At 62.1% G+C, this 26,655-nt stretch overlaps 2 protein-coding genes across 2 annotated transcripts; one reads left to right on the top strand and one right to left on the bottom strand.

Moving 5' to 3' along the window:
* Positions 1–48: 48 nt before the first annotated feature.
* HEXD (hexosaminidase D) lies at positions 49–9,596 on the bottom strand. The gene is made up of 12 exons (XM_037157833.2): positions 9,489–9,596; positions 8,759–8,868; positions 7,192–7,279; positions 6,066–6,230; positions 4,391–4,574; positions 3,618–3,689; positions 3,069–3,264; positions 2,350–2,432; positions 1,343–1,421; positions 1,142–1,243; positions 877–966; positions 49–419 (listed from the first exon to the last, which is right to left on the bottom strand). The coding sequence occupies exons 1-12, from the start codon at positions 9,570–9,572 to the stop codon at positions 212–214; spliced, it is 1,461 nt and encodes a 486-aa protein (XP_037013728.2). The 5' UTR covers positions 9,573–9,596; the 3' UTR covers positions 49–211.
* A 1,135-nt stretch (positions 9,597–10,731) lies between these two features.
* OGFOD3 (2-oxoglutarate and iron dependent oxygenase domain containing 3) lies at positions 10,732–25,633 on the top strand. The gene is made up of 9 exons (XM_037157835.2): positions 10,732–11,069; positions 13,039–13,259; positions 16,336–16,411; positions 16,712–16,754; positions 18,575–18,639; positions 18,819–18,875; positions 19,908–20,061; positions 20,220–20,343; positions 21,726–25,633. Exons 1-9 carry the CDS (start codon positions 10,996–10,998, stop codon positions 21,860–21,862), a joined length of 951 nt encoding a protein of 316 aa, XP_037013730.2. The 5' UTR covers positions 10,732–10,995; the 3' UTR covers positions 21,863–25,633.
* The last annotated feature ends 1,022 nt before the right edge of the window (positions 25,634–26,655 follow it).

The raw sequence follows: 26,655 nt of genomic DNA, 5'->3' as shown, positions 1-26,655 counted from the left end.
GGCTCAGCCAGGGCCCAGTGAGGTCGGTCATACTCCCAGTAGCACAGCTTCCAACCCCTACTTTCCACTTTATTTCACAAGAATTAAAGTTCGTGCCAGTCAGTAAACAGGTCTGCGTTTCCTTCCACGTCTTCTGCTTCCCCCTCCCCAGTGACAGCCCTGTGCAGGGGGCACTGCCTGCCTGGTGGCAGGCCAGGCGCAATGGGCCCCCTCAGGGATCCTGGCCAGTGTCAGAGCCGGGGCTGGTCAGCGGTGCCTGGAGCCCGGCAGCCTCGCCAAGATCCTGCAGCAGCGCCTGCAGCTGCCCCAGGCCGGGCTGCACGTTCTCCTCCAGCCACTCGTCCACGGCGTCCTCGTGGAAGACGCGGTGCAGGGCGGCCTCCAGCTCCCGCACAAGAGCGCTCCACCTGGCCAGGAGACTGCGGGCCCCAGACGGCGGTGGGCCCTGGTGAGGACCCTGCGCAGCAGCGCAGCCCTGTGCCTCTGCTCGGGGCTGCCAGCACCCACACTTGTCAGTGGTGCACAACACCCCGCACCCAGTGGGGCACCTGCACTGGCCTCAGACCAGCCGGGAGTGCCCCGGGGAGGGCTGGCCAACAGGACCCTGTCCCCCCGGTGCCAGGAGGACTCAAGCTCATGGTGTGCTGGCCCCAGGACTGGCCCAGGTGGTCTGGACCCTGCCCAGGTAATTCTGGTCACCCCCTTTTTAGGCTAGGACCACCATGGGCTCCCTAACGTTCAGGGGGACAGCCAACTCAGTGAGGCTGAGTCACTTGTGATACTTAGAAAGCCTGTCACAGGCGATGGCCACAGCTGCCACCATGTGGCATAGGACACACAGCCCCAGGGGTAGGTGCTGTGCAAGGGGTGGGTTACCTGAGCACCTGGGGCTGGATGTGCTGGACCATGACCGGGTGGATGAGCTTCCGCCTGCGATGGTAGGGGCTGAACCAGCCCGTCACGTACCTGTGGACAAACCCCCACACACGGGTGGGCCCCAGGGAAGGGGGCAAGGCAGCCTTGGGTGGTTTTAAACAACACCTCTGAAACACTTCAACAGTCCGGCAGAGATTTTTAAGTCGTTTTCTCCCTGGGAAGTTTTGGGGCGGGGCGGGGCGGGGCGGGGCGGGCCCTCACTCACCTGTCCCTCTGCAGCATCTCGTCCACAGAGCCGCGCAGGTGGAGGCCAACCTGCGTGACGAGGGCCAGGATGTCGCTGCCGGGGAAGGAGCCGGCCCCCTCACTGCACAGAGAACCCAGGCACTGAGACCGGCCAAGCAGGATCGGGGGGCAGAGCTGGGGGCCAACCGGGATGGGCATTGGGCTGGGGGCAGGAGGTCACCTCGCAAAACTGGTCATTTCCAGGCTTGGGGTCCCGAGAAGACTCTCCACTCTTGCTCTAGCTTCTTCAGCAAAGCCCCCTGCAACCAACCGGAGACGGGGGCTCAGGGGGCCTCTGCAGGTGCCCACGAGGCCTGGACCCCCTGGCTGTGGGGGGCAGCGGACCGGGAGGGCTGCTGGCCAGGCCAGCCAGGCACGTGCCAACCCCAAGGAGACCCTGCTGCTTCTCATGAGACACATGAAAATGTGTTCGTTAAATAAAAAATTAGAGAAAAGAACTAAGACCTGCACGGCCGGCAGGACCACGGCCCGGAGACTGCTGGGCTGAGGCACGGCCTCCCCCCTGGGGTCCCGGACTCCGGGGGCAATGGAAACACACCAGTGAGGCAGGGGTGCCGTGTGCACAGGCCTCCCAGTCGGCGTGGTGACAGCACCCACCTGGATGGCCCTGGGCACCAGGCTCAGCCAGCACCGCACGTGCTCTGCCGACCCCGCCCAGGCCCCTCCTGCCATCTTGCCGGCAGCCTGTGCCTCCCGATGCTTGTTTGCTGCCGGCCCCACCCCCCACTGTGTCCCCAGATGTGTTTCTGTGCCAACGTGTGTCCTCGTGCCGACTCCCTCCGAGGTGTCAAATGCACACGGCTGTGACCAGCCCTCCCTGCCGACTGGCTGCTCCGGGCGCTGCCCTGGACCCGTCCCCAGGTTCCTTCCCGTGGGGGCACTGGAGGTGGGGGGCCAAGGTGGCACCTCTTTCCTCGTCCGAGGTGAGATGGGTTCCTTTCCAGGGCTCGCTCTGTCTGGGGGGTATGCTCCCTAACTTCCCAGCCTGCCTTGGGTTTAGGCTTGAAAACCTGGGCTGGCAGCCGGTGGAGGTAACCGAGCCTCGGTGGCCGTGTCGTCCCCCCACCCTGAACTGCTGAGGAACTGCAGTCCCACCCAGAGGACGTGGGCCCTGGGGGGACCCCTGCCCTCCCCCCACCAGCCTCCCGGGAGAGCAGGGCACCGTACCGTGTAGCAGCGACTGCAGGCAGGCGGCCAGGGATGGGATCCCCGCAGGCAGCAGCTCGCAGAGCACAGAGAAGTGGTCGTACCTGAGTCCACAGGGGAGGCGCTCAGCTCCTGCCCCTCCGCCCCAGCCCCTGCACCCCATGGCGGGCCTCCCAGCTTCTGAAGAGCAGGCTGCTTGCCCTTAGCGCCCTGGTGTGCCAGCCCCACGCACACAGCCCTGCCTGGCCATTGCTTCGTGGTCACCACTCCGACAATTCTGCTAGCGAGGGAGGAGGAACTCCCCTTGCAGGCCCTGCCTCCAGCTGCCCTTGGTGCTGGGGCCAGCTGGCCTCCCCCTCCCCCGGATGCTAGGGTAGGACTGCAGCTAGGACTTGGCCAGGACAGCGGTCAGTTCCGAGCTCAGATTTCCAAGTGGTATGAAATCCCGAAGAGCCATCATCTGTCCCGGTTCCCACTGTGCAGGGGCCCCATGCAGTGGCCTCACGGAGACTGCAGACGTGCACGCAGACCAGAGTCCACGGGGGCCCTGACATGCAGGATGTGGGGGCAACTAACAGGGTGTGAGAGCCCCACACGCCTCCCACACTGTCCCCAGAGCACCCGCCCTTCTCTCCTGCCAATGAGAAAGGTCGCAGACCCAGGCTTCAAGCAGTGGAGGGCGATGTGACCCAGCCGCGGGAGCCGCTTCCCCTCCCAGGATGGGGGCTGGGCGGCCTCACCTCTGCCAGCCGGTCAGGACGATGCCCTGGAACACGTCCGCCGGCCCACAGGCCGCCACCTGCAGCCACTGCACGTTGTTCCGGACGTGGTGCTCGACGGGCGGCAGGGTCTGGTGCGGCCCCGTGGCCCCCTTGAAGGCACTGGCGGCCCAGAGCCGGGGGAAACCGCACTTCTGGTACTTTTCCACGAGGAGCACTGAGCAAGAGAGCAGCGGGTGAGACCGGGCCCTGAGGCGGCTGCGGCCACCAAGCCTGAACCGGGAGGCCCGACTCCACGCTGTGCAGACAGAAACCACGGCAGCCCACACCCACGAGGCCTGGAGGGTGCCCATCTCAGGGAGGGCAGGCCCCCGCCGCTCACAGGTGCCCCAGTTCGCGTGCCCCTGTTCACGTGCCCACCAGGACAGGCCGTCCCCCTGAGGGCCTGGGCCCCTGGGCAGTGAACCAGAGGCAAGTCACGGGTTCCGATGGGCTGGGAGACGGGGGCCCTGCATCCCCCCAGCTGTGCCGTCAGGGCGACAGGGTCTCCTCCGGCAACGCGGTACTGACCCTTGCCACGGACGTCCAGGTCGGCCCCGTAGTCCCAGAGCACCGGCTCCACCAGCTGCGGCAGCCCCGATGCTGGGGGCAGAGAGGGGCCGTGAGCACCGAGCCCGCCGGAGCCGTCTCCGGCATTCTGCCCATGTTCTCACACAAAAAGGAACACACGCCCTCTTTTCCAGGACAGACTCCACACTGTGCTGCTCTCACTTCCTGGAAGCCAGCAGCCACGACAACGACCAGTCTCCCGGACTCCGGCCCAGCCAGGGGTCCAGAGCCCCCCGCACAGGTGGACCACTCCGTCCGCCCGCCGCCAGGCCCAGGTGCCCGGGAACACGCTGCTAAGTGGACTGAGTTGTAACGAATGCTAACAAAACCGGAGTGGCCACATGTGGGTACCGGTCTGGGTAGGGGGGACTGGGGTAACCCCAGCTCTGCCGGAGCCGGGGTAACCACCCCAACCTCCTGTCTCGTCCCAAAGACCCAGGCAGGGTGAGCCCGGGGACTGGAGAGGCTGCTGCCACCCTTGATGCAGCCAGGGCCCCTTGAGGCCTCACTCCCCCCCCCCCCCCCCGATTCAGACCCATCCTGCCGCAGCCCTGCAAGGTCCTCACCGCCTTTCGGGGGAATGGCGGCGTTCTGTGTGAGGGAGTTTAAGCAGCGGTTCTATGGGGACCGATTGTCTGCGGCCTTTTCACTCGCTCCCCCACTCAGCAGACCGGGATCAGCCACAGCTCTGCCCCTCCCCCTCCCCCAGACGGGCGGGCTGACCTCGGGCTGACCTGACAGCTGGTCCTCGGGGACGTCCCGCAGCATGTCGTCCCACACCAGGGGCGTCAGGCCGGGGCGTCGGGCCCGCGTGAGGCTGGCCACAGCCCGCATGTGGGACAGACACAGGGTGGCTGTGGAGTTCTGAGCCTGCTGCAGCCACTGTCTGGATGCCTCGCCCTCCCCGAGGTGACAGACCTGGATGGGGGAGACAGGACACGGTCACCTTGGGACACGCTCAGGAGCGACCAGGGGCGCAGGCCGTGGCCGCGGATCCCCCAGGGGAAGCAGCAGGTGAGGAGCCGGTGGCAAAGTGGGACCCTGCCCTCCCCACCGAGACCCAAACTCCCGCTTGAGAGTCCCTTTCTCAGCAGCTCTGGAGAGCAATAACCCTGATGTCCCCCAGCAGGACGCCCAGCACCCCACGTCCCCCCACACACCAGAGTGTCACTCAGCTTCCCACTCAGGACAGCGCTGGGCGCAGAGGGCCACACGCTACCCAGCAAACCCACAAACACGAAGCGGTGGCCAGGCAGGGGAGGGGGCCGACTGCTTGAGGGGCGTGGGTTCCCCTCGAGGGGAGGGAAGGCCCCACGGATGCCGGTGACGGTCGCACAGCATCACGAATGTATCAGGTCGGCCCAAAAGTCCGTTCAGTTTTCTCCATGAAGTAACATTTTTTCACAGTCACTGAGAAGGATATTTTGAGCACGTCGGCGCCTCCCTCATGGTGCAACACGGACTGTTCTCGATTCACGTCTCCATCTGCCTGCTACACTTCCCTGGCCCGCCCAGCCGTGCAGCGCCGTCCAGCGAGAGATCTCTAGCACGAAACTTCGCAAACCACTCTTGTCAGGTTCGATCAGTCACAGCACAAATCTTTATTCTGGGTTTCAGTTGAGTTTTTACTTTTCTTAAATAAAGCACAATATGCCAAAAGCGTTGCGTATTTTCTTCCCCCTTCAATATTAAAATGGCTACACAAAAAGGCCCCGATTCTGACTGTTCTTCGTGCGCGCTGACACAACAGCCGTCACAGGACAGTGTGACCACACTGTTCGGGACGAGGCTGAAGACGGCTAAGCGCTGCCAGAGCCATCGTCTGGAAAAGCCAGGTGAACTGCTTGGCCGACCTAATACTTAAGAGGCACCGACTCACATACTTTAAAATGGTTAGAATGGTAGATTTTAGGTTGCATTTTACCTCTGCAAAAAAGGGTTTCCTGTGAAGAAAAGGATCAATTCTCGAGCTCAAACGTGTGCAAAGCCCCTGCCACGCTCAGCACCCTCCTGGGCGCACCCAAGTTTCTCGGGAAATAGTGAACCAGAACAAGGCGGTGGGAGGGTGGGGGGAAGGCACGGCGCCACCCCCCACATGACCACCTTTTCCCACCGGTGCTCCATGGCCCCAAAGTGGTATTTCCTAAAACTGCATTTCTTCGGTCGGATAAAGTAACCAGCTCAAACCTGCACTCGCTGCCAACCCCGGAGGCACGAATCCCCCTGGCGTGGGGGCACAGGGGTGGCACCGCGGGCTCGGGCCCAGCCCTCCCTCGTCGGACCGCCTCTGTCCTTCGGCACGTGGGCCATTTCTTGTTTCAGAGAAGCAGCCACGAGGTGGAGAAGGCAAAGGGAGGACATGACATTGCTGTGGACGTGGCCAGTGTGAGACGGGACACAGGCACCCACCTCGTCACAGCCGAGGTGGAACCACCGGGCCCCAGGGTGCAGCTCCAAGACCTGGCTGACCATGGCTGCGACCAGAGCCAGGGACTCGGCCTCGTGCGGGTTCAGGGTGTTGGGGAAAAGCGTCACTTCCCGCAGGTGAGCGAATGCCTCGTGCTTCAGCACGAACTGTGGAGAGAGAGCAGAAGGGTGGTCGGGGGCCTGGGGAGGGGGGCTCCCGCCAGAGCCCCTGCAGCAAGGGATGGCTCGGGAGGGAACCCACAGCCAGGCTCCTGCCTCGGTGTCCTGACAGGCCGAGTCTCCGTCCATGCCCCCAGCCCTGTGCCAAGCCCCCTGCAGAGGCTGGGCACGGTGGCGGGCGGCAGAGCGGGGGCTGCCCAGTGGCCGCGTCCCAGCCCAGCCTCTCCGAATGGGCTGAGTGGGGACTGAGCAGACAGGCCCCCTTCACATGCAGAATCACAGGCTGGGCGGACTTCTTGCTCCAGGTACACAAGAGGTCAGGGAATCGCCCCCCAAACAAGAGCCAGGCAGAACCATTTGTCAAGAACAACCTTTGGGGGGGCCCAGAGGCGGAAAGTGATTAGAGCCCTGAGTAAAGCCATGAGAGGGACCCGGCCAGTGGGGGCTGGTCCCGGGAGAGAATCCCGGCTCCAGGCTCCAGACCGCAAGGACACAGGGAGGCTGTCGGTCAGCAGCTCTCACAGGTGCATCTGTCAGTCACAGGTGCCTCTGTCAGAGGGCAGCACAGGGCCCACCTGCGTCTCATCGCTTCCCACGGTCATGGACTGGGAAACGGTCTGACGGTCCCAGGGGAGCACGGGAGTGTGCTTCCCACATGAAGCAAGGGAACGACACACAGAAAACAGAAAGCGTGTCCCCTCTTCTTGCTGCTGCTCGGTCACACTTTGATGAGCACAGTTAGGAAGCAGACAGCCAGGGCCCCGGCTCGGAGGCAGCACCGTCCCCGGCTCTGCCTTCACCTGGGGCAGAGGGGGCCTGGCCCACTGCTCCACGCTCTCCAGCTGTTCGCAGGGGCTTCCGAGATCCTGTCCCTGAAGTGCCAAGCTGCTCCCTGCCACGGCGCCGAACCCCCACACCTGGGCACCGGGGACTCCCACTCCTCCCTTACCTCCATGTGCCCGAACGTCTGCACCAGGGGGATGACCTCCAGCTCATTCTGTGCGGCCAGGTGCAGGATCTCCTTGAGTTCCGAGGGGCTGCAGAGACCAAGTCACCTGAGAAGGTCACATCAACTCCTGGCCACCCTTCCCTGCACCTCCGGGTTGGGTGCCAGGGCAAACTAGTGCAGTCCTATCTCCGAAAAGCTCAACAGGGACTGTGACCGTGTCAGAGACGCCCCCGCCCTAGAAGTTGTGGAAGTGATGTACAGCCCCCAGGAACAGCTTTTTACCAGCTGTTCCCACCCAGACTACAGGACGCTGAAGTCCTTTCCCCAGAAATCGCCATGCGAATCACGCACGAGAGCAGGGGAGGCAGGCTGCCACACAGCAGCAACCTAAGGACGGTGCCGGAATTTAAAATGATTCAGAAACGTGTTTCAGCGCCCCCAAGTGGTACTGCTGGAACACAGCCACACACTGTCCATCATTCACCTGCCACCTGGGGCTGCTTCTGCCCCACGGAGAGTGGGGACCGGAGCCAGGCAGGCCAAGCCTAAAGCGTTCACCATCTGGGCTTTAGAGAAAAAGCAGGTGATTTCCTCAAGAGAGGAAACAAAGGCCCTTCCCAGTGGAGGGCCAAACGCCCCACCCCCCCGTGGGGGAGGTGTGAGCTGGGCCGACAGTCCCTCCACCAGAGTTGCCGCCTGTGAATCTACCTCAGAAGAAAGTGACTTCCAGTTTCTCTATGTGACTAAACCATCCCTTAGGTTAATCAGCTCTAAAAATGTTCTGACTGTGTGAAGTTCTCCCTTGGCCCTAAACAGCTTTTTCACTTAAAAACACACATCAACAAAGTGAAGCCACTGTAGGAAGAACAGGGGAGCGCGAAGGAAATCGGAACCCTGGGCGACCTCACCGCGGAGCAACGGCCTGACCACCCCTCCCGAGCCCACCTGTAGGGCTGCGCCCCCACACGCTGGGGGGCCCTGACACACACCCCGACACCCCAAAAGGCCTGGCTCTTTGCTGCCCGCCAGCAGAATGTCTGCTGTTTCTTGCCCTCGTGACCACCAGAGTGTCATGGTTTTTTTAAAAGGGTTCACCAATCTGGTAGCAAAATGGTATTTCATTGTTGTTTTCATTTCTTCTATGGCTATCATCTGTTTATTGTCCTTCGCCCCTGCTTCTTTGGGCTGTTTGCTCCTGGTTTACGTGGACGCTGTAATCTCGAAGCCAGCGGGGCACACCCAGGACCACCATATCCCATGTCGCGGACTCCGAGCCTCTCCCTCGAGTCTCCGCCTTCCCAGAAAGATCCACAGCGGCCTCAAGGGGAGCCCTCCTTCCCCTGCACGGCACCTGCTGAAGGTTCCCTTGGCACTACACACCTGCCCACCACGAGGACACAGCTTCCCCTCTGCTGGGAACGCGTTTTATTTTAATCAGAGACACACGCTTAAAAAGACAAACAGGTTGTCCAACCAGGCAAAGACCTCGCCTGCCCCGCCCGCGTCCCCAGGTGGCCGCCCCCCACACTGTCCTCTCTGCGTGCAGCCACCTTCCTGGGGCAGGTACCTGTACGCGTGCGGGGCCCGCAGCAGCCGCAGGTGGCCCTCGTAGGGAAACATGTCCTCATACTCGATGAGGAGGCCGTCTGCACCCAGGGCACGGAACAGAGGGAAAACCTGGCGGCAGAGGGGGTGGCGGGGAGTGACCGTGGGAAGGACACACATGTGGCACAGGACCCTTCCACCTCACGCACGTGGGACTGCACGTGCATCCTCCCTGTGACCTTGTACCAGGAATGTGTACTTTGTGTTACGTCAAACTGAACTCTCTAACACAGTAACATCTTTACCTGGCACCTGGGTAGGGAGACCGCACACCCTAGAGCAGCGCCTCTGAACAGCAGCTGACTGGTGGCTGAGCTGGGGCGGGAGGGCTGAGCGAGCTCGGCCCACCAGCTGCAGGGTCAGAGCACGCAGCTTGTCCGGCCACACACAGCACAGAGGAGCCTCTTTGAGCATGGGAATGGGGTGGGGGTGCATGCCTGGCAGGAGCCAGAGAAGAAACAGAGGTGCTGGCCACTTCGTGGGCTTCCCCATTACTCCGGCTTTATTTCAAAGGATGTGAATTCCTGTCCTCAAGGACATGGGCACTACGTCTTGTCTACTATACACAGAGCTGGGCCCCCTCCATTCGGGTGTCACAGCTGGGTTCCAAGCACACATTTCTATAAGACTCTGTTCACAACTTGGAAGACTGAACCCAAAGTGGTTCCCTCAAGGGAAAAGGGAGCTCCTACCTCCGAGAAGTAGGAGACCTTAGGCGGGGCTCCTTTAAGGTCCAGGTGAACAAATCGCATCTTAAACAGTGAGGAGCCTGACATCTTGCTATTTATTTTGTGAAGATACACGACAAAAATCTCTTGTCTGGGGCACTTCTCCCTGGTAGAGAAATTCAGACTTATTAGTGGGCAGAGGCTTCTGATTTCTGTTTCGGTTCTGTCCCCCCCCCACCCCAGGGAGAGGGGAAGGGAGGGACAAAGAGAGGGAGAGAAATATTAATGTGTGGTTGCCTCTTGTACACCCCCTACTGGGGACCTGGTCTGTAACCCAGGCATGTGCCCAAACGGGGAATCGAACTGGTGACCCCTTGGTTCGCAGGCCATCACTCAATCCGCTAAGCCACACCAGCCAGGGCTCAATGACCGAATTCTTGAGGCAATTACCTAAATTACCGGGTGGGTGGGGGCAGGCAGGGGATGAGTTTTTCATAAAAAAGTATTGTGAAAATCCGCAATGCTTTTAAAGCTGAATTGTTTTAAAATCACACAAACAAAATCTGTTTGTTCAGGGAATAAATGTAAAAGTGACATTTTTTTTTAGCTCAAATCCACACTGGTCCTGTGTGCACCTCACGTTCAGACAGAAACCCTGTTCCTCCTGAGACAACGGGTGCAAAGAGCAGAAACATCTCACCTGCGACAGACACATCAGAGTCCTTGGCAATCGAAGCCCCTGCCAGTCCGCGAAGGCACAGAAGTCAGTGCCATCTGGTTAGGAGAGCCAGTTTCCTTGCTTTGATTCCCTCCTGAAAGGTCTACAGAAATGAGGTTTCTGAGACCTGGGTCACCTCTCACTATTCTTTATCAGACTACAGGTAGGTATGCCCTTATCGCTGGTTCCGCGGCTCCCCGGCAGGTGAACCCAGGTCCTGAGGGGCCTGCAATGGCACTCCCGTCCCCAGTTTCAGAACAATGGGACAGAACTCTTAGTCCAGTGGATCCCAGGTTTTCTACCCCCGCCTCCATCAGTAAATTACTCACCTTTGAGACATAATCTTCATGAATGACCCTCACTGTTAACTTGGCTCATTCAGGATCATAGGTCTCTTGATAGGGCTACTTAACTCTCCCTCCTTTCTCACCGCACGGAAGCTGCACGGGAAGCAGAGGGCCTTCGGACCGACCACTGAGCACAGAGATGCTCTCAGGTGTGGCCCGGACCCTGGGGAGGTGGCGCGCGGAGGCGCCGGGAGGACACGCCGTGGGGTGAGGACGCGCTTCAGACTTGGGGTCGGAGCTCGGCCCGTTCCAAGTGTGGTGGGGGAGCAGAGAACCGCGGCCGGGTGTTAAGCAGGGTGAGCTTTGGGTGCACCGCGCTCGGCCTGCGATTGCTCGGGTCTAGCCGCGCTCCCCGCAGGCGACGGCCGAGCGAGTCGTTCCGCGTCTCCGGCCGCGCCAGCCTCGCGCAACCTCTCGCGAAACTCGTCTCGGTTCGTGCGGCTCCCGTGTCCGCCGAGCTGGCCGGATGGCGCCTCAGCGGAGAGGCGCGCCCAAGGCGCCCGAGGGCAGCGGAGCGGCGGAGCGCAGGCGCCCGAACAGGTGAAGGGTTGCGCGTGAGGGCGCGGGCTCCGGAACCGCGGGCCGGAACATGGGCGTGGCCTGGACGCGGCGGTGCTGCGCAGGGATCCGCCCACAAGTGGGGCGTGGCCATGTGGTGGGCGGGCTGCTCAGAGATGGGGCGTGGCCGTGTTGGGGCGGGGAGTCTGTGGGTGGGGCCTGCTAGCTGGGTAGCCTGCTCCGACTCAGAACCTCTACCTGAGGCTGGGGGTCGCGGCGTGGAAGAGGGGCTCTGCGCCCCAAACCTTCCCTGATTTCCCTACCCGGTGTGTCCAGAGGGCCCTATGCTGGGCCTTCTCAGGGGCCCGGAGTCCCCACGGCCCCACTCTCTGGTCCCCGTGAGCTTTCCTGAGGGCTGTGTACGGGAGCGATCCCAGGTAAATGGCCAGAGGAATGGGTGTGACCATCTGATCACGTTGCCTTCCGGAGGATTCTGCTTAAAGCTCTCGGAGCCAGGGCGCGTTTTAATAACCCTGGGACGAGTGACCGTCTTGTGGTGCCTGCCCTATGGGCCATGGACCTCGCTCCAAGGCCTGAAAAAGCAGCTTTGGTTGTTTCAGCAGCTTACCCCAAACAAGGGTGCTCCTTTTGAGGAGACTCCGAGGGAGCGTCGTGTGCAAATCTGGCCGGAGAGGCTGCTTCTTCACCCTTGTCTCCCTGTACACCTCCTGCTCCGCGACGTCCCTTTTTGTCTCAGCAGCCAGGCTGTCCTGGGGATGTGTGGCCCACAGCCCTGCACCTACAAGTCAGGCTTTCAGCCGCCTGCTGCAGCGCTCTCCCCGCCCGATCTGCATTCTTGGGGCAGGGAAATGGCTGGGATCAGGGGTCCACCCCAGCCTAATTAGTCAGCGGAGACTGGGTGGCCGATTTTTGTGGGCTGGGCCGACCCCCAGGCAGCTACAACCGCCCTTTAAAGTGACCGTGTGCTCACCCAGGGTGGTCTGACTGCGCTGTGCCCAGCTTGGGGTTTGTTTCATTGGAATTATCGATTTAGCAATGTGAGGTGTGAGAAACAAAAATAGAAGACAGGTGTCCTGCTTTCCAGGAGTTAGTTCTGCGCCAGAAGAAACCAGGTACCCGTACCACACGGAGGGATGCCCTGGTCTTTGTTCTCACTTTCTGCCCATTCATCAAGCTCTGCAGCTGCCAAATCTTTCCCAGATAGCAGAGCACACAGCTGCTCAGTTACACATGTGTGCAAACACATGTGCATGCACACAGATGTATGTACATGCAGATACATACTGCAGAAACACGGACACCCGCGCCACTTCGGCTCGGACAGTGCGAGCCCTCCAGGGATCCTGGGCTGTACAGAAAGTGCCCTGCCCTGGCTGGTGTGGGTCAGCGGATCAAGTGCCAGCCTGCCAACCAAAGGGCGGAGGGTTCAATTCCCAGTCAGGGCACATGCCTGGGTTGTGGGCCAGGTCCCCAGTAGGGGGCATGTGAGAGACAACCACATATTGATGCTTCTCTCCCTCTCTTTCTCCCTCCCTTCCTCTTTCTCTAAAGATAAGTAAATAAAATCTTTTATAAAAGAGAAAGAAAGTGTTTTGCTTGCAGGCCATCTCCGCTGTGTTTGTTTTCTCTTTCCGAGCAGCAGCCTGTAGTCTACTTAAGTGGATTTGAGTCACACCTAACTTGGTTCAAGTTGTGTGTGTGCCTGTGCGTGCTCACCGGGCCACACGTGTGAGAGGGGGTAGTCATCCGTTGGCGGCTCTTCCTGTTGCCTGTGAGGTGTGAGAGGGGCACGCGAGCCGCCCCTGGTCCGTGGAGGGGCACGTTTGCCACTGTGTCCTTCCCCACCGGGCAGGTGCCTCTGGATTGATTAACAGTAGCTCTGAAAACGGTGGGTGCAAGGACAGGCCAAGGCTGCGACCAGCTGTGGACGCAGCCCGCCATTTCAGCCCACACAGGTGCGCGTGGGTGACTGGCTGTTTTCTCTTCTCAGCATGAAGAGTGCCCGGGCGCCGCCGAGGGAGGTGTGGAGCAAGTGGCTGAGAGCCGCCGTCCTGGGGACCTGTGCCACGCTTGCTGCGCTCCTGCTCTGGGGCAGTCTGGGGGGCGACGACGGCATCACTGAGGTCCTGGCTCACCGTGGCGAGGTTCTGTCTGGCCGGTTCATCGAGGTGCCCTGCTCAGAGGACTATAACAGCCACCGGAGGTTCGAAGGTGCGCAGCGCCGTGGTCGCCCAGGAGAGGGCAGCGAGTCAACGTGAAATACGGTGCCTCTAAAATGCGTGTCTTTTGCTGCAGTGGGGCTCAGGTTCAAAGTGTGGGTGGGGTGGCAGACGACCTCTCCCTGACCCCAGGTCTGTTAGCCCACACCTGGGCCTGGAAGTGCAGGTGTTTTGCCGAGGCGTCCCTCGCTGTGGGCACCGTCGGGTGGAGGGCACCATGTGCCTGGATGGATGTAACAATTGGAAAGGGAGGAATCAACCAGAAAAAGCATTGGCTGTGCAGAGCGTCTTAGAGTGTTGTCACCACAAAAAATACTGCAACGGGAACATCACTCTCAGAGGCCCTTCTCCCGCGTGGGTGCGTGTCCTGTCCTGGTGCTTACTCCCTGAAAAGGGGGTCAGAGGGCATGGCTGGTGGTCCGGATGAGGCGGAGCCTTGTGCCTGGAGAAGCCCGGGGGACCTGGGTTCAGCACCCTGGAGAGCGCACAGGCCACTTGGGTGGTCAGTCCCGGGCACTTCCCAGCATACTCCCTGCTCCCTGGGTGCTGTCTCAGTTTGAGAATCCTAGCCTGAGTGACTGGGTTTTACAGGCAGAAGCCAGTTTATTTTTCATTTAGAGCAATGCTTTCTTGAACTTGAACCAAGAAGTTTGCCAAGTTTTTCCACCGAGGGGTGCTGCTGAGATGCGCACAAGAGCACTTGACTGAACGCAGAGCGCGGGCGGGGACAGCGTGCCACCCCGAGTGCTCGGGGAAGGGCCAACTCTGTGGTCGGTGCAGGTGGCTTTTACCCATGTTCGAGAACATGTTTCCACAGTTAGAACTGAAGGGGAGTTTAAAAGCAGTCAGAAAGGGAGGTGGTGGGGAGTCTGTGTTTAATGGGTATGGGGTGTCGGTTTGGGAAGACGACCAAGTTCTGGGATGAATGGGGTGACAGCCGCACAGCAGTGTGATGGCCCTTGGTGCCACAGAGCTGCCCCCTGGAAACAGCTCAGGCAGTAAGTTTTGTGTCATGAACACTTCACCACAGTAAGAAACAACAGTGGGAGTGTACTTTCCAGCCCCGGGCCTGCCCTCCTCAGCCCCGTGGTGCTGTAGGCGAGAGGCGCGTGGGGCTGCTCTCCGTGCTGGGGCTCCTCCAGTCTGGGCAGCGGCTCCTGAAGAGGCCCGGGCGCCATGCACCCCGGGGGCGTGTTATGTGCTGCGTGTCAGTGCACGTCTGTGGAGCGCACGCCCGTGCGTGTGCACTGATGGTGCCACCCACGTCACTCCCTGTGCTCTGGACCTTACACCACAGATGCCATGTTGCTGCTGCGTTTACAATTTGGAAATGTATGGGGTTTGGGTTCTCTCTTTGAAAATGCCGATCTCCAACCTGATGGCGCTGCAGCCAGACAATGTCATCTGTGTGCTAGGGATCCCCGGTTGGTGCTCGTTCAGATTCCGTTTGGGGCCCAGCGTGTTTTCGTGCAGGTCTCCTGTGTGCCTGGAGAACGTGTTTTCTCTGACGGTGGCACGCAGAGTTCGGCATCCTTCTCTGAGCCCAGGCTCTTGCGCCAAACCCTCTGATCCTCCAGGGCGTCTGCCCTTTGCTTCCGTCGGTTACTGAGGGAGGCGTGTTGAGTCTGCCTCTCGCCGGGCCTGCGGCTGCTGCTGGCTCCCGCGCTGGGGGACATTGCGTGTGGGACACGGTGTTACCAGGTGTTCTTGCCACACCCTCACCTTCCTGGGGGATTGGCCCTTTTCTCATGAGGCATGTCCCTCTTCTCCCTCCAGCAGCCTCGCCCTAAAGCTCGCTCGTGGGTGCGGGCAGCGCTCCCGGACGTTCGGCTGGCGTTGTGCACATCTCTCCACCTTTCTGTGCTGTCCTGTTTGGGGGTGACCCTCATAAAAAGCATATGTTTGTCTTCGGTTTTTTCCCTTTTTTAAAGATTTTATTTATTTATTTTAGAGAGAAGGGAAGGGAGGGAGAAAGAGAGGGAGAGAAGCATCAATGTGTGGTTGCCTCTCACATACCCCCTACTGGAAACCTGGCCCACAACCCAGGCACGTGCCCAGACTAGGAATCGAACTGGTGACTCTTTGGTTCCCAGGCCTACACTCAATCTGCTGAGCCACACCCGCCAGGGCTGGCATTGTTTTTTAATGAAAAAACCATCTGTGTCGGTAGAGTTGCATTTAGCCCCCCGTTGAACTGCCGCACCCCTTCTCCAATGACCCTCAAGATCAAGTTTTCCCGTCAGACAAGGTCCAGAGAAGGGTGACCCCAGCCAGCCCGGTGCCCTCGGAGCCGGTCTGCGGCTGCGTCCCCAGTGTTGCCACTCAGTGTGTCGCTCAGGCAGTCCTGGGACACTCACTCTGCCTCCAGGCACCAGGCTCGAGTTCCAGGCGGGAGGGTGAAAGGTGAAAAGCTAGAGGTCAGCCAGCCCAGCATATCCTCAGCTGTCCAAGGCTTCATCTCCTCAGCCGGGTCGTGTCCTGGGGCCATCGGGTGCGGGGAGCCAGCCTGTACTTCCTACCAGACACAGGGGCTCCTCACCTCTGAGGCCCGCCTGGTCCTGATGCCAGAGCCCCAGCCCGCCCCGCAGACTCCTCTGTCTGAGCAGCCACAGGGCCCTGAGCAGCGCAGCAGAGGAGGGAGGCTTTGGCACCCGCCATCAGCACAAGCTGCAGGGCCCTGGGGCGGGAGGACAGTGGCTGCTGTCACAGGCACAGCTGTGGTCTGGCAGGATGGCACTTAAGGACACTCTGCCTGCCCTCCGTGGAGTTCCAGGTGCTTCCCGGACGATAACTTGGTGCCAGCCACCAGCAACACAGCCACCCAGCAAGAGGACGTGTCCTGCACGGGACGCACTCCCACTTCAAAGTCATCCTTGCTCATCTGACATTTGCATCTACCTGCATGTCCCATGTTTTATTTGCCAAATCTGGTCCCCACCCCAAATCCCGTGCAAGGCAAGGTCCCATCCCACGAACTCCTGTTGCCCCCGCGGAGGACCCCCCACAGGCTCCGCGTTCAGGAGTCGCTGTGCCCGAGCAGCCTCTCACCCTGGCCGCTCTCTCTGCAGGCTGCTCCCCGACCAGGTGTGGCCGGGGCATCACCGACACCGTCATCACCAGGGACGAGGCCCGGCGGATTCGAAGGTACAGCAACGCAGTTCCAGGCTTCTGTCTCGAACGAGCCGGACCATGGGGCGGGGGGGGGGGGGGGGAGGCAGAGTTGCTGCTAAAAGGATGATTTAGAGGGTCTTAGAATTTCACGCTGTGTCCCGTGTTGTCGGCAAGACGGTAACAGGCTGGAAGTTGAGTCCTGTGGCCTAACGATGTCCTTGTGTCATAGACGTCGGTCTGTCAGCGTCGCCCTCATCATGGGGTTGATGTTTGCCTGGGTTTGTCGTCCCCGAGACTGTCAGTCATTCTGACTTAGAACCGCCCTTCCCACAGCATCGCGGAGAAGGGGCTGGCCCTGGGAGGATCCGGTGGAGGGGTGAGTAGTGTGCGATTCCTGCTTCCGTTTCCTCTTCGCGCCTTTGACTTCCGAGGGGAAGGAGAAGGAGAGGACGCGCAGGGCCCTTGGGCTCCCCTGCCACCCACAGGACAGGTGCTGGGTCCCAGGGCACTGCCTGCAGCTGCTCAGTGGGCGCCTCACAGCCTCACAGCTTCACAGCCGCCAGCTGCAGGCCACACCTGCATTTCTGAAGGCTCTCCGGGGTTGGGGACCCAGGCCCGGGCTGACAGCGGGTGTCAGCAGCACCCGGGAAATGGAGGGACTCTGGGACACGGGGGCAAGGTGCCAGTGGAGCCGGAGGCCCCCAGACCCCAGAGGGAACTGTGGGGGCTGTGACCCACCCGGGACTGTGAATGGACCTCATTTGGGAGAAAGGGTTTTACAGGTGTTAATGAGTTAAGGGTCTCAAGATGAGATCATGGGGGATCATCTGGTTGGAGCCCCAAACTCCACTGACAAGTATCAAGGCCACGGGAAGCCACGGGACGGCGGAGGCGGGGAAGGGGCGATGGAGCCTCTGCAGGGAGTGTGGCCCCGTGGCCCCTCGATCCAGAGCTCTGTGTCCTGGGCCGGAGGACGACTTCCTGTTGTGGAAAGGCCCTGGTTTGTGGCACTTAGTTACATCGGCTACAGGGACTGAGACGGGGGCCCCCACAGCCCCCGGCGGGCCCTCCTGCCAGCGAGGTGTCCCCTGGGCTCTGGTTGCCATCTGGAGGCCACGTGTGGTTTCCTGAATGTGGACCTCTGCCTAGCATGTCGATCCGCAGCGAGATTCCTTCTCAGTGCCATTTGGAGATTCCCGAATTACAGTCACCATGGGACCTGAACCAGCGTAGATGTTGAAACTCCGGAAGGTTCCTTTCACAGACCTTGCTGGAAATTCCCAGGCCGTTCGGTGGTTTTCTGCCTCCCTGGTCTGCGGTCTCTTCTCTCGAGTTTCCGAAGGTTAAGCTGCTCCTTTTGTTTCAGTCGGGTCGGTTCAGGGAGAACTTTTACGGAAAACCTGTTCGTGCGGACTCTTCCCTCCATGTTCACTCGGGAAGTTGTCTTGCAGCGGATTGACTTGGTTTGATGCCTGTGAGCTCAGTTAGCATTTTTAAAGCAGAGATTCTGTCCACGACCCTGGGCTGGTCGCTAGAGCAGTGAGGAAAGGAGAAAGGTGCAACTGCCCCCCGGGCGGCCCCAGCCCTGCGGGAGGTGGGGAAGGACCCGCAGCGGCTGGAGGCAGACAGCGCTCTGGGGACTCATTAGAGTTAGGGCCCCGCAGCTCCGCTCCTCGGCATCTGCATAAGAGGGTGGAAGAGTCTGTCCCCACAGACATACCCCCTGCAGGTGAACGACACCTCGTGGCACCCAAACTCAGGGGCTCCTGGCACTTGGGAGAAGGGGCAGCGATGCATGGGTCGTGGGGTGAAGTGCAGGGCGGCCATGCTGGGCGCAAGGAGGCAAAGCGTCGTAAGTGAAGGGTTCGCTAACCTAAAGCCTTGCAAAGGAGCAGAAAGCACCTCTGTGCCGGGAGGGAGGGATTCCCCAAGAGGTGCTAGGAAATGTGGGGGAGATGGCTGTGTCTACTGTGCCAATGGCACGATGGGTGCAGGTGCGGGGGCCTCTTGGTTTCCAGAGGGAGACACAGTCTGCCCATCAGGCAGCCGGGAAGGCCCTGCCACGCGGCTCTGGCCCAGCCTGCTGGAGCTCTGTCTCCCTGCCCCAGGCGGTGCTTGGGCGCATCTCAGCCCCTGGGGTTTCGGGCCACGGCCACCACGCAGCCCTCAGCCTGGCTCCACAAACGTCTTTTGCAGGCGTCCATCTTGGACCTGCACTCGGGCGCCCTGTCTGCTGGGAAGCACTTTGTGAACCTGTACAGGTGAGGGCCTCTGGCAGGGCGGGACACGGCCAGGTGAGGACCGGAAGGCCTGGCCCTTCTCAGAGGGCAGCACCCTTGTTCCCCGGGCTGGTTTTCAGGGCCCCGTGCATCACCTGGAGGGAAGACTGAATTTAAAAAAAAAATTAATGACACGCTTATTTGTTAATGCTTTTCCACAGATACTTTGGGGATAAAATAGAAAACATCTTCTCAGAAGAGGACTTCCAGCTGTACCGGTGAGGAGGGGCGGGGGGGGGGGGCCAGTGTGGGTGGGGAGGTCTGAGCGGAGCAAAGGCAGGGACACAGCGCCCGCCCGCTCTGCCCTCTCACAGGCAGGGCTCATCCTTACACACAAACGGGAACGGTGACGAGTGACCCCACGCACTGGCGCGGCTCCCTGGTTTCCATGGAGGCCGCAGGTGTCCCGAGAGCCAGAGCGGCTGACCCCGTGTACAGCCCCTGAGGGGAGGCAGGGTCCCAACGGCAGGCTGTGCGCTGGGGGTTTTGGGGGCCCCGCCCTGGGTCACTGTGACTAGCTGTGCTCCCAGCTTCACCAGCCGATTAGGCAGGACGTGCGTGGCTGGGAGGGAAACAGATCAGGAGCATTGAGCCAATGAAGTAAATCGCGTCCCTCCCATGAAGGTGGTTGGGGCCAGGCTGACAGGAGACGTTGAATGCACGTCACCCCCGTGCTGAGTGTCATCGCTGGCTCAGCACAAGTTGGTGCCACCACCCCTGGCAACAAGACCAACATCCTCCCTGCTGAGCCGAGCCTGGGGGGGGGGGGTCCTCTGGAGGCGCCTGAAGGGCCCCATTAGGGCCCTCGTCTAGGTGGCGGCTCCCTGCAGCTGGTGGCTCATGTGTCAGGGGTCACCCGGTGGCTTGGGGCAGTTGTCACGCACAAGCCGTGCCCTCCGGATGTGGTTTGAGGACCTCAGCACATGGCGGCACGTGTGTGGCGTGGAGCCCAGCCCCCGCAGTGCCCGGCATCACCCCCAGTCCAGGCCTCTGTGCACCACTCAGGATGAGTAGGCAGTGCGCCAAGGCCGCTCTCCTGCCACCGCTCTGCCCAGCGGGCCCTGTGCTGTGTCCTGCCTACAGGGGCCGCTCACACATGCAATGCCCTGGGATGCCATGTGGGATGTCGTGCGCATGCCCACCTTCTGTCCTCCGGCAGCCCGCGTAGCCCCGTGTGGGCACGGGGGGCCCACGGGGCGTTCTCCCCGCTGAGGCTGCACGACTCGGGGTGGCACGTGTGTCCTCCGCAGGGACGTGCGGCAGAAGGTCCAGCTGGCCGTGGCCCAGGCGTTCGGCATCAGCACGTCCGCGCTGCACCTGACGAAGCCCACGTTCTTCTCCCGCATCAACAGCACGGCGGCGCGCACGGCGCACGACGAGTACTGGCACGCGCACGTGGACAAGGTGCGCCTGGTCGGGGGGCCGGGTGGAGCCAGAAGGCAGGCAGTGCCGGGTGCCTCTGAGGCGGACGGGCTGCCAGAGGCTTCGCGCGTCATACCCACACCTGCGGAGCATATGCGGGGCTCTGAGCTCCAGGCCCGACAGCCCCGCTCTGCCCCCAGGTGACCTACGGCTCCTTCGACTACACCTCACTGCTGTACCTCTCCGACTACCTGGAGGACTTCGGCGGGGGGCGCTTTGTGTTCATGGAGGAGGGGGCCAACAAGACGGTGGAGCCCAGAGCAGGTAGGACGCACAGGTGGCCCTGGGGTACTCATGGCTCAGACACGGCACCTACCGGTCCCAGACCCAGAGGCAGAGGCAGAGGCAGAGGCAGGCGTGTCCTGCAGGTCTGCTGTCACCACAGCAGTTCCCAGAGCCCGCCCCTGCCTGGGGTGCTCCTGGCACCTGCACCCCATACTGTGCTCCTGCCTTGACCCTCCCCAGCGGGATCCAGCGGCTTGAGATGAGAGGACGCTCCCAGCCTGGGAATGTCGGTAAAGGACTGAGCTCCAGGACCTGCCTCCCCTTCCTGGCGGTCAGGACCTCCGCTGCCCGGCACTGTGGGGCCACAGCGCTGCCCTGGGGGAAGGAAAGCCAGACCTGCGACAGGGAAGGCGTGGTGTCCCCAGTGGCTTCCTGAGGGGCATTTTAAGCCCAGTAAATACTTGTGTAGAACCTTGTGTACAATGAAAGGCCCCACTGTAGGTCACGGTCATCTGAGATCATGCATCGGGGCTCCCGGTGGACAGGAGGTCTCTCATGGAGCCGGGGACCAGGGGCCACCCTCTCCTGGACTGCGCAGGGTGCAGGCGACCCAGGCCTGCTGGGTTCGTGCCCCCAGAGTATCTTTTTTTTATCATCACCCGAGGACACGCTGGTTGATTTCTTAGAGAGAGGGGAAGGGAGGGAGAGAGGGGGAGGAGCATCAGTAGTTGCCTTCTGTGCACACCCGTCCAGGGGACCGAACCCACAACCTTTCAGCTTATGGGACGATGCCCAACCCACTGAGCCACACCAGCCAGGGCGCCCCCACCAGGGTAACTTTGCTTCAAGGTGACATCTTGTGGGTTCCAAAAATTTAATGGACCAAGAATCAGAGAAGTGTCCCATGCTGAGACTGGATGTGACCTATGTGCTTTCAGGGGGCGTCCGGGGGCCCTTGGCACCAAAGAGGAGGAAGACACAGGGGGGGCGGGGTTCTGAGCTGAGATGCCTTCATGTTCTGGTCACGGAGTTGCCACGCGGAGCCTGCTTCAGGGACATGGGCCTGGCCTGGGTCCCGGCACAGAGGGGCTGCACCCCCGCTGCCCATATTTCCGCCTGGTTCTGAGAGGCTGGCTTGGAGAGAACCCAGGCCTTGCTGGGGACCCTCCTCCCCAAGTCCACCGCCCCCACCCCCCACCCCCGCCCACAACAAGCTCCTGTGCCCCAACAGGCCCTGGGGTGCCCACTTCCTGCATGAAGGGCCTGCCTGCCGCTCTCCAGACGCTTGGGGAGCCGCCACTTCAGCAGCCCCCGAGTGGGCGGATCTCCCCATCACTGGTGGGTGGTGTCGGTTTGCTAGGGACGTGGTTCTGAAGGCCACGCACCCAGCGGGTCGTTCTCTCCGCCCCCTCCTTGCCCAGGCCGGGTGTCCTTCTTCACCTCGGGGTCCGAGAACCTGCACCGCGTGGAGAAGGTGCGCTGGGGCACCCGTTACGCCATCACCATCGCCTTCACCTGCAACCCCGACCAGGGCATCGCAGACCCCGCCTTCGCGTAGCCGGGAGGCCGCAGCCCCTGCCCCACGGCAGCCCTTCCACATCCAGTGCCACCTGGCTTTAGGTGGCCTGATGTTCCAGCCACTTCCTCTGTGAGTAAAATAAGAGAGCCAACGGCCCCCCACGAGCTCCTGCATTTGCTCTCAGGCTCTGTGGACAGACCCCCTTCCCCCTGGAGGGTCCCCGTGCCCCGAGTGGACGTCTGTCTGTGAGCAGAGAGTCATCTACCCTCGACGGTGCCCCGACTCCGGGAGCAGCAGGAGCTCTAGGCCGACGGGGACCGAGGACCGAGGCGGGCGTCCTGCCTGATGTCCCTCTTCCGGGAGCCAGGCCTCTCCCACCCTCGGGGGGCCAGGCTGTGCTTTGCTCTGCGCTGAAAGCTCCACAAGGGACAGCGAGGCTCATTCCCACGCGGACCGTGCGCTCGGGGATGAAGCAGTGGGACGGGTGAAATGGCAACGGCAGGTGCAGAACAAGCTGGCGAAACACCACGGAGCCGCGGGTGAACCGCGGACCCGAGGCCCCTGGTGGTGGCCGTGGGGGTGTGCGGGGAGGTCCAGCCCCACTCAGGGCTGTCAGACCAAGACTCAGGTTCTTACCTCGATCTTGAGTTTCTGGGAAAGAAAGCACGGGGCCCATTGCCAGGCCTGAACTCACTTCGCAGGCCCCCCGTTCTCCCCAGGAAGGGGCCCTGCAGCCCCCCAGCAGCCCCTCCCTGCCCTGTGCACCCTGGGGACCAGCAGGAAGGGAGGACTCGACGGCCACCTGGTCTCTGTCCCCCGAAGGTCATGAGAGCCCCCGACCTTTCAGTGCGAGCAGACCCCCAGGGAGCGTGGCCCGTGGGGCTCCGGGATGGGGGCCCCGCCTGCCCCAGCACAGGGCGCCACTGCCGGTGCACAGCGGGAGGGCCCCGGACACGCCAGGCTGGGTGGGGTGGGGTGGGGGGTTTGGGACAGTGCTGAGGTTACGCAGCCAGGGTGGTATGGAGCAGGAGCTCCATGCCCCGCCTCCATCCCTGGGTCACCCAGACCCCGGGACACCATCCAGCTCCTCCCAGGCCCCTCAGTAAAGATAGAGCCAGGAAGGGGGTTGGGGACCCGCCTCATCCCTGCGAGGGTCCGGCTGCGAGGGGAGAGGATGGAGAGGAGATGCCCCGGGGCTCCGCCCACCCAGGTGGGCTCCGGACCCAGGCTGCATCCCGAGGACACGGTGGGCCCGCGTTTGTACCTGCTGCCCCTTCCCAGGTCCGGTGCCCCGCCCGGGCCCTCCCTGCCTGCCCCACACAGCTGAGAGCGCTCCTACCTTGGGGCCCTGGCGGGGGGAGCTAGCAGGGCTTGTGGGTTGAGGGTAGAATGTTGGGGGGCCAAGGGCAGAAGTTGAGGTGCCCCCTCCTCCCCCTGGGGCCCCAGAGGATCCCGGCAGTGCCGACGCCCGGGCACCCTGCTCACTGACACATAGCTTCTGGGTGAGACACAGGCTCTGGACTTTCGATCGTACTGAGGCTGCCAGAGGCCACGGGGGCAAAGGGTGGCCCCACCCACTGGCCTGGGAAGCCCCTCGAGTCCAGCGCTCACAGCTCTTGGGACAGGCACTGGCTGAAAGACGGCCTGGGGGCGTGCCCACCGAGTGGCCCTCTTGGGGGACCAGGGGGTGGGAGCGGGGCCGGAGCAAGCCACCAGCCCATGGGCTAGGCACTCAGCCGGCCTGAAAAGGCCTCCGTCCAGAGCTCCTGGCTGGGCGCCCTTGGCAGCCAGGCTTCCTGCTCTGAGCGCCCTCTGTCTGGAATTCCAATGGAAAAGGCCGCCCTGCGTGGGGCCCCAGGTCCTCGGAGTGGTGGTTTGTGGGTGTATGGACCCCAGCTAGACTCTGGCCACCGCCCTCATCACAGGATGGGGGCTCCCACCTTCTGCTAGCCAAGCTCCCAGCCGCCCCCAGCTGGCCCTCCAGGTGACAGGCCTGTCAGCTGGGTGTATACAGGTGTGAAATCGAGGAAGAGCTCAGGTCTTTGCCACCCAGCTGGGTTCCCCTCCCCCGGGCAAGGGTACCTCTCCATCCACAGACACTGGCACCATCCTCCCCACGGCCGGCTGCACCGCCCCCCCCCCGGGAGGACAGACTCCAAAGGCAGAGGCCCCCAGGCAGGCGGGCACGGGCGTCCACTGACTGTGAGCTCCCCGGACAGAGGATTGAAGGGGGCCCGTGGGTGTGCTTCCTTGTCGGTAAATAACAGACACAAAGGGCAGCAGCCAGGCGAGCCGCTGAGGGCGGGTGTCCCGGCCTCCCCGCTGGCGCAGGGTCTGAGCAGCAAGCGGGTATCTCCTTGCCCCCACAAGCCAGGTGCCAGGACTGGGCGAGGCCCCTCTCCTGGGGCCCTGCACACCCCCACTGCCCTGAGTGACCAGCAGTCAAACCCAGTGGATGAGACCGGCTGGCCTGCTCCTGGAAAACCCATCGCCCACCCCCAGGCTCCCGTCCTGGACGCCTGTGTGCCCACCTCCTAGGAAGCAAACCTCTGCCTTGGCTGTGAATTCCCCCTTCTGGGTTCTTCCTCGCCGTCCTCCACCCCCTCCATCCCCTCCACCCCCTCCACCCTCTTAGGGAGACAGAAGACAAAACAGGAAAGGGTGGCAGGTCCCAGCTGCAGGACACAGTCCATTCCTCATCCCGACCAGGTGTCAGGCCCCCACTGTCCAGTTCTCAGGTGCCTGCAGCCCCAACACTGCAGCTCCCCGTTTTTGCTCTGCAAGGGCTGGAGGATGGGGATGGGGTGGGATGAGGTTGGGGAAGTGCCCCAGGCCTGGCACTCGGCCCCTCCCCAGGTGCAGTTGGGACAGCCCGCCCGCCGGGCTCCTCTGCTGCCCACGGCCTCCCAGAGGAGCCCCACGCCCCACCCCAGCAAGCTGCCCCCATTCACCCACCTTCTGGGGAGCCGTGGATGGAAGTGCAGATTCACGAAAACGTCCCATCCATGCACAGTCAGCATCTCAGAGGCTCCCCAGTACCCTCCGTGAGGTTTACGTACTGGTGTCCAGAGCAGCCTCACTCCTGATCAGCGGGGACCAGACCCTCACGTCCACCTGCAGGTGGCACACAGCGGCCCACCCCTGGCGGTGCTGCTCGGGCGTGGAACGGAGGGCAGCCCTGTGCGCTCTGCAGTGGGGTCTGAGAATCAGACACGAAAGGCGGCAGGCTTGGGGCCCCCACTTGCCAGAGGTGAACCGGGGTGTCCACTGCGGGGGCGTCCTCGTGAGGTGCCTCTGGGGCGGCAGGGCCCCGTCGGGACGCGTGGACCCTGTGGCTGAGGTGTGGTGGCAGCCTGACCGCCAGCTCCCCAGCCCCTTCGGGTCCCTGTCCTTGTGACGTGGGACAGTATCGTTATTTCCAGACATCTCTGTCAGACCCTTGTGCACACTCACACTCATGCACACTTTCACGGGTGCACACTTGTTTGTGTCCATAAAATTTGGGGTTAGAGTACATAGGGTCACACTGTGCCCCCCATTTACCCGCACTCTCAGATGTACCCCGGGGGGGGGGCCTTCCGAACGACACCTCCGTGGCCCTCAGGACACGTCCTAGTTCACTGAATGGCCAGGGTGTCTCCGATGTTTATGAGGCCGAAACGAGCACCGTCAACGTGAATCTGTTCTCATCTGACGTGGGCGTGCTGGCCCCGGTCAAAACCCGCCTCGACAGGTGGCACCAACCGTGTGCTGAGGGTGTCTCGGCTTCCCGTATCTTTCCCGAATCGGAATTTTACATGACTGAGGTCATCAAGTGTCTGGGTCTTTTCCTTGAGTTCCGGATGGACTCCAGGTCACGCTTTCCAAATCCTTTTCACTCCTTCCGTTAGAACGACGTTCATTCTTTTATGATTTCGTGACTTGCGTGCACACACACAACTCCATCCGGATTTTACTTGGCCACGTGTTCCCCCGGTGGTGGGCACCTCTGTCCCGGGCCGGACACCTGGTTCCAGATGGCTTCCTCTCAGCCAGGCTGCCCTGTGCTGGTGGCCACAGCCTCGGGGACATCAAGCACCTCAGAGGAAGCCACGCTGGCCCCTGCTTCTCAGGCTTCCTGCCCAAGGCTGTCATTGCTGTTCTCGGTGACCTGCCCTCAAGCAGCGGTGGACAGAGGCACACCCTCAGGGAGGGAGTGGCCAGGGGTGGGCTGTCCTGGGGCGGGGCCCAGCTCAGCGCTGTGCACAGAGGTACAAGGTGAAGCCACAAGTCTGGGCAGAAGAGGTGAGCTGCAGACGGGAGGGTTCCGGCTCAGTTCCGTGAGTGGTTTTCCCGCCCCGGCTGCCCCTCCTCCTGGAGCACACTGGGGTGGTGGCCGCTGCTTCACCCCCAGTCGCAGGCCGCACACCCCTGGGCCTCGCTTAGGCGGACAGCACCAGCCCTTCGTGTCGGGATGGCCAGTCCAGCTGCCGGCAAGGCCTCAGAGGAAGACGGGTGCCTGCGGACAGGCTCCCCTGCCTGCCACGCTGTGAGCCCTCCCGCCCCGATGACCCGCCCCCAGGCCAAGGCAAGACAGAGGCCACGGAGCTTAGCATTTATTGTCACGGAGCCAGGAGGGCCAGTATGGTCGCCACAGGGGCCACGCAGCAGCCAGGAGGGCCGGTCCCAGGCAGGAGGCTGTGTGCCACTAGGGGGGGGGCACTGACCTGACATCACTCGGCGTGGCTGGGGCAGCTCTGGGCTGACTGCTTCAGCACGTGATGGGGAAGGGAGGGCAGGGGACTTTCTGGAGGAGGGTGGAGGAAGGGAGGCTGTCAGCAGGGCTGGGAGGG

Source organism: Artibeus jamaicensis, unplaced genomic scaffold (assembly GCF_021234435.1).
Source record: "Artibeus jamaicensis isolate MK-2021 breed Jamaican fruit bat unplaced genomic scaffold, CSHL_Jam_final contig_2259, whole genome shotgun sequence".
Lineage (NCBI taxonomy): Eukaryota > Metazoa > Chordata > Mammalia > Chiroptera > Phyllostomidae > Artibeus > Artibeus jamaicensis.
Note: the sequence above shows the minus strand (reverse complement) of the source record. Positions and strands in the feature narration are given on the sequence as shown.

Bases quoted from the DNA above. Each gene is read 5' to 3' on its own strand.
- OGFOD3 (XM_037157835.2), top strand. From the start codon at position 10,996: ATGGCGCCTCAGCGGAGAGGCGCGCCCAAGGCGCCCGAGGGCAGCGGA. The intron at 18,640-18,818 runs GTGAGGGCCTCT...GCTTTTCCACAG, and splicing joins CACTTTGTGAACCTGTACAG to ATACTTTGGGGATAAAATAG. The intron at 18,876-19,907 runs GTGAGGAGGGGC...TGTCCTCCGCAG, and splicing joins GAGGACTTCCAGCTGTACCG to GGACGTGCGGCAGAAGGTCC.
- HEXD (XM_037157833.2), bottom strand. From the start codon at position 9,572: ATGTCAGGCTCCTCACTGTTTAAGATGCGATTTGTTCACCTGGACCTT. The intron at 1,422-2,349 runs GTACGGTGCCCT...GGTTGGTTGCAG, and splicing joins CCTGCAGTCGCTGCTACACG to GGGGCTTTGCTGAAGAAGCT. The intron at 1,244-1,342 runs GTGACCTCCTGC...TTCTCTGTGCAG, and splicing joins GAAATGACCAGTTTTGCGAG to TGAGGGGGCCGGCTCCTTCC.